Source organism: Argopecten irradians, chromosome 7 (genome assembly GCF_041381155.1).
Source record: "Argopecten irradians isolate NY chromosome 7, Ai_NY, whole genome shotgun sequence".
In the NCBI taxonomy this organism is placed as follows: domain Eukaryota; kingdom Metazoa; phylum Mollusca; class Bivalvia; order Pectinida; family Pectinidae; genus Argopecten; species Argopecten irradians.
This window is the reverse complement of record NC_091140.1, coordinates 27,777,224-27,783,832: the sequence shown is the minus strand read 5'-3', so window position 1 is coordinate 27,783,832 and position 6,609 is coordinate 27,777,224. Positions and strand designations below refer to the sequence as shown.

The 6,609-nt window shown below is 34.7% G+C and overlaps 1 protein-coding gene across 2 annotated transcripts; it reads right to left on the bottom strand.

The window, feature by feature from the left end:
* Window positions 1–795: 795 nt before the first annotated feature.
* LOC138328035 (heat shock 70 kDa protein 12B-like) lies at window positions 796–6,600 on the bottom strand. Of its 2 annotated transcripts, none has more exons than XM_069274621.1 (6): window positions 6,460–6,600; window positions 4,539–4,839; window positions 3,665–3,883; window positions 3,137–3,284; window positions 1,596–2,646; window positions 796–1,287 (listed from the first exon to the last, which is right to left on the bottom strand). In XM_069274621.1, exons 2-6 carry the CDS (start codon window positions 4,833–4,835, stop codon window positions 1,272–1,274), a joined length of 1,731 nt encoding a protein of 576 aa, XP_069130722.1. In that variant the 5' UTR covers window positions 4,836–4,839; window positions 6,460–6,600; the 3' UTR covers window positions 796–1,271. The 2 variants fall into 2 exon arrangements, with proteins under 2 accessions (XP_069130722.1, XP_069130721.1); XM_069274620.1 differs by lacking the exon at window positions 6,460–6,600 and adding an exon at window positions 5,878–6,162.
* Window positions 6,601–6,609: the final 9 nt, after the last annotated feature.

The window sequence follows — 6,609 nt, the reverse complement described above, 5'->3', positions numbered from 1 at the left end:
GTTGAAGTACTCAGTTTTAATTCCGTTGACCTCTATTCAACAAGAAGACACTTTTAATTAAATGGTACATCATGGGATATTTTAATTGATCATTGGCAAATTATCTAACACGAGAAAACATACGCAACAAGTAAAACACATGGTTGATTTGCTCATTACATTTTGTACATTGTATCAAATAGTATCATCTATCTTATCTTCTATAATGATTCATGAAATATGTAGCTCTCAATCTTTTAAGTCTTGGTCAGCTATATTTTGGGTCATTATATTCATAATAGAAAAAAAATATGACCTAAATGAAAACAGTCAAACGATCAAAGATCCAATCTTAGATTTGGCATGCGAAAAGTATTACGAATTGCCATTCGTATTTTGAATTACTTGTTTGACTGATTACTTGTTTTGAGAGGAATCAGGGAGTTGTCAGATACATATTTTAAGGGTCAGATGTATATATAAAAGGATATTTTATGTTGATATATTATACAGAAAAAATCGCTTATTTGTTTGCAAGTTTAACATCATCTTATATATATTACTTGAAAGATTACCAGTAGTAATCAATTTGTGCCAAACATAATAATTCTGTTTTTAACCTGTTTTTTAGGGATGTATCTATAGCGCATAATGGAAAAAAAGGTTCTTGTTTTGTTATATCCGCTGTTTTAAACGGTCGATCGTGAATTTAGATGTGTTTATGAATTAAAAGATTAAATTTTCTTTCAGATATGCTCGATAACCTAAGTAAACAAGCATCTTGAAGACATCTGGATAAAACAAAGCAATACGGTATAGCCTGATAGACTTCGTATATATTTTATTTCAATTTCCACGTCACATACAAATAAAAGGCATGTGACTTTATTCTGTGTATTACCGATTCATACAAATTGTATATCAATCAAGAGCTCGATAAGCAAGATGTACAACCACAACGTTTTATCTGTTCTACCTCCATCTTTTGAAAGTTCTCTAATTCGAATAGGACAGCGAAGTTCCATATACACATCGACTGTGGTCGTGTATGGATATTTCTATGAGCATCATTAGGATATTTTTATGAGCATCATGAATCAACAACTCCAAGTTGGGGAAAGAATGTTCATAATGTTGATTACAAGCTAGAGGACAAGCAGGAAGGAAAGAATTAAACATCGTCAGCTCAATGTACAGACAAAGACGGTTACTCATCATGTATCACAGTTTCCATGGTGGACTATGTTATTTACTAGTTTGTCTCGGTGCCAACTTAAATTCAATGCTGCACATTAAATGCCATCGCCCCTGAAATAAAAAAAGAAAGAAATATTTTTTTTTGTAGTCCTATAAATTCATTGATAATTTTTTGGACACATAATGCTAGTAACCCTCATAGAACCAGACAATATAATATAACCAGACAATATAATATATTGATAAAGGGAAAATAAAATAAATGTTGTTGTATCTGAATTAAATGAAGTACTTCACATGTCGTTTTGTCTCTGCGTACAACGATTTATAACCACATCATACTCAATCTTGATGTTGGGTACATATTGGTGATTGTTATGTGATTGAATGTTCAATAATATACAGCTTTTTTTACTTACAATAGATCAAAGCTGGCCTCGTACATTTTCCCAGTAGACATATCCCTCGCTCGCACGTGAATCTCAGTCTCCCCAAATACAAGCGTCTCTTGTACCTGAGTAGGTCCGTCCCTATGTGAACCGAGAGGTATTTTCAGTACACCTAGTTCTCGACAACCCTCATCGTCTATAAACATAGGATCACGTTTCGTTGATACAAAAACGGAACATTCCAAACAATCTTCGTCTGGTTTCAAAGCTTGGAAAACTTGAGACTCACTGTGACCAGGCGTCACTTGCTGTCCAACTTCTATATACTTGAAGAAAACGTCAGTGCATCGCGGGACGCCATTGATACTGACCTTCTTGCTCGCTGGGTGAATTTTGGGATCAAAAGCTGGCCAACTCTGGATGCCATAAGTGAAACGCGCCACCCTACTACTGATGGCACGCGGCTGGTGTCCATACAGAACTGCACCTTTCAGGACGGCTAGTCCAGCATCATCAGGAATTACTACCACTTTCTTTGTAAATCTATTGCGGATCGCGTTCTGCACTAGCAGACAGTCCGCAAAACCACCCACCATTAAGATATATTTCACATCCATGAACTTTTCATCATAGAGTATATCCTCCATGTTTTTAATGATACCGTCAATGGTTGGTTGGAAAAACTTCCTAAATTCGGGATTCTGAATTTGTATCTTTTGTCTGGCACTTGTAATATTTGAAGAAAACCTTGAATTTTTAACGGCGTTGTCGATTCCTTTACGCTTTTTGTCCTTTTTCAGAAGTTCCACGAGTGCAAAAGGCACTTGTATCGATATCTTCTCTGGCTTCTCTTCATTGATTTGACGTTTCTTCATCTCGAATTCTCGAATAAGATGAATATAATCCTCCATATTATCCTCCTTCAGGGTTTTGATATTTTCAGACCCAACTATTTCCGAAAGAAAATACTCAAAAGCGTCATCAACAGATTTCCCTCCGAAAGCTCCACCCGTGGCGGCATGGAGTTCCTTGAGTGTCTTATCTGGTTGTCGTTGGTGGACTGTAATGTCTAGAGTGCCACCTATAACAAAGAAGTTTTACTGTGATAAACATTCTTCGCAAGGCTGATGTTTCACTGTTTTTTTTTTGTTTTTTTTTTTTTGTATTCTTGTGTTATAATATTTGCATAAATTATGAAGTCACTATACATGCATACAAAAGAGAGAAACAAAATATGTTTGGAATATTTTTACAGCTTTCAAGCTGCGGTCTAAACATTCGAGCTAGAGAGAGCAGTAGATTTGTTTACGATATCCATGTTCTTTCAAATGACAAAAGGATTTTACATGATAAAGTGTAAGAGCAAAAACCAAACGTGTTTAACAAAAAAAGTTAAATACAAATATGTATCTTTTAAATGGCGACCACCACAAAACAAAAGAAAATCGCAATGTGAACCTAAAACTAAGATATGACTCGCGAAATCGTCCCGCAAACATAACCAGCTATACTGTAAAGCTAGATTTGAAGAAGTATAACACAGACATCTACATGTAACACTGGAAAAGTACCTCCCAAATCTACGACCATGTAGGCGAGACCAGCCATGGCACTCTCTAGGAAATTATTCCTTGATCTTTCTACAGGAACATGTTGGCAGTAGATCGAAGCTGCCTCCGGCTCCAGAGCGATCATAAGGTGGTCTTTCTTTATACCACCCTACAAAGGTCAACATTTTACACAAAATAGACAGAATAAATAATAAAGATTTAGATTATACTAGCAAGAACACTTCTGAACTGCATATAATCTAGGTCGTCAGTTATTATCCTGACAGGTATTCTATTTACAACAAACGAGTTGAATAAGCAACCAATACTCCGTATAAAAAACACATGCTTATAAAATGTAATAAAAAGACTATTCTTTGGGTCCTAAATAATCACTTTGAATGCATTTTGAGTTGAAAACAAAACATTCTTTAATGGTTGGTCTCCATAAGGTCGTTTATTTGAACGGATTTATTTAGGATTTATTTATCAGGATTGACTGTACTTTGACGACATCGTGTCTCGCAAAACGTTTTAATCAGTACTGACCTTCACAGCTGCTTCTCTCATGAATTGTTTGGAGTTATCATCCCAAATTGCTGGAACAGTCAGGACGTACTTGATATCTCCGTCCTTTATATCGGCGAACTGCTTCTTGATGGCGTCAATTAAATGTCCTTTTAAGTAGGCAATGGCGTGTCCAAACACATCAAGAGCTGGCAAAGTTTTCCCCATCTCGTCCTTAATTTTGGTGGTACGTTGTAAGTCCTGGAAAGTTTCAAAGTTAAAAAATGTAAGAGAAAAAGTAAAAAAAATACCTAATATACAGCATCGTTTATTAAGTTTTCAATTATGGGACATCACTGAGGGAAGTCTCAAAAGACTGAAGCTACCAAATGATGCATTTGTCATATTTTGGTTTGAATACTTAAAAGGCAAATGGTGAATGAACGGGTGATGAAGTACTATATTGCCCAACGAATGATAGCAATGCAACTAAAATTAAAAGACAAAATAAACTGAAATTAACATTGATGTTACAGTTTGAAGAATGAGCAATGTATATTTAAAAGAATTTTTAAGAATCCATTATGTAACTCATTTTTCATATATATCCGACTTAATAATGAAGTAATTGCAGATAAACTGCATGCATAACTACCTGGATACACAGTTTTATCATTGATAAGTAACAAGTAGGAAGGTAAAAAGTTACTACCCACGAATATAAACAACTACACAGTAACTTATGTTGTACGTAATTTATAATACCGTGCCAAAAGTATTTGTTATTGTTTTTTCTTTAGAAGTACACCAGTCTATAGTTGAAATTAGTAAAAATCAAATGAAAAAATAACAAATACGTTGAATATGTAGAGAAAAATAGCAATAACGAATAATTTTGTCCATTGATCCCATTTACCTTATTATTGTAGAGTACCATCTTAAACCTGTGGAAGTAGAAATGGTCTTTCAGACTGTCTCCTTCTTCTGCCATCATCGTCTCGGCTTCGTATCCAAACGCGCAGAGGGTCTTGTCGGGTTTCAGGAGAAGTGCTGTTGGAGCCTTATACGACATCAAAGTTCCCGAGTTCCAGATATTGCTCTTGATTTTCAGAGGCTCTGTATCATATTCATCCTTACCAGAGAAAGCGTATCCAGAGTATGTTGTACCAAAGTCAATGGCTGCCACAAATAAGTATTTTCTTGAGGAAGCCATGATGCTGGAAATCAGTTGTAAGATGTTTTAATCACAATTTGATTATTTTTGATATATATTTTTTTTCATTTTTTTTTTTTTTTTTTTTGAAATTATATTGTTCTGTCCTGTTGCATAGAGCAGAGGAGAGGGATGAGGGATGGTGCTTGGTCTAACAATGACTGGTTTTAAAAAACGAATTTTGTACATGTAATAATTTTAGGTAGTACCAAGTAAGTATAGGAAAAGGGATATCATTTATGTTGTGCATTATATATATAGGTCGTTTTTGTTTTATCATTAATTAGTTTATTACATTTTTGATAACATTTAGTTTACTGCTTATTTCACCTTTCATATATTTTAGTATAATTGCTCATATATACGTATATGTATGTATATGTATTATGGCCTGGTGTGTGTTCTATATAGAATAACTAAATATATAAGTTTGTGTACAAGTTTTTTGGTTTGTTTAGTTTAACGTCCTATTAACAACCAGGGTCATGTAAGGACGTGCCAGGTTTGTTGGTGGAGGAAAGCCGGAGTACCAGGAGAAAAACCACCGGCCAGCGGTAAGTACCTGGCAACTGCCCCACATGGGATTCGAACTCGCATCCAGGAGGTGGAGGCCTTGTGGTAATATGTCGGGACATCTTAACCACTCGGCCACCGCGGCCCCTTGTGTACAAGTACTTTCGGTTTGCGCTTAGTTAGCACAAGTATTGCGAACATAAAACAATGTGTCCAGTGACACGATTTACTTACGATATTGTAGAAGTAACAACTTAGTATTTATATCTACCGTTGTATTGCAACATATATCCATCGAATATTGCACACAATAAGGAACAAAGACAAAACCTTCGAGTGGAAATCCCCTGCAAGCAATGGATATAGTAACATGCCCGTTCACCTGGCAATATGGAATCAATGATATACATCGACACGTGTTAAAATGAGAACATGATTTTGTCATGGACTTGAATATTTCCAGAAATACTTAATAAATCATATTTGCTTATTCGCATTATCAAACAATAAATAAGTATACATATATTACCTTCCTTCTTGATCCGAACCGTAATGTTTACAAATACAATGTAATCTTTGCGCATGCCCAGCTCGTATGTTAGATTTTTCTATACACATATGCATACATACATTGTATATATGTGTAACAACCTTATCTGTATGGTCGGCCTTTAAATCAGACGGGTAGAGGGCGTTTTTCTATACGTTTTGTAGGTCAACTCATATTGCACACCCTATTCTATCTCAAATGTTAATTCTTTTCGAATTCCATTCACTGATACTCAATGCAGCAGACAGAGTAGAAAATGTTAGTGATCATTGTCAGTTTCAGAAAAAAAATTTATATAGCAAATAACCGGTTTATTTTAAGACTAAATTGATTCAAGAAATGTTCATTTTGGAATAAATTGTGCTATCATTCTACATGTAATACTCATGCAGTATGCATACATTTTGTACAGTGTATATTGACTTAAAAGATACCAATAATGATAATGGTGATAATTAGCTATCATCACTTTTGCATTTTGCTATTGTTTTATCAAATGCATTGCTAAAGTTAAACATGTGTAGATTCAAACAAGACCAAAGACAGAAAAAGGACAATTACCCATATCTCTAGATTATCCAATATATAAAGTAAATTCTCTTGCTCAATTGTAACTTGTCTGCCATGTTCCATTTCATTTTGTTATCTCTCTCCTTGAAAGACGATCATTTTAGAATAACAATGTGATATAATCAATCGTTTAATCATATA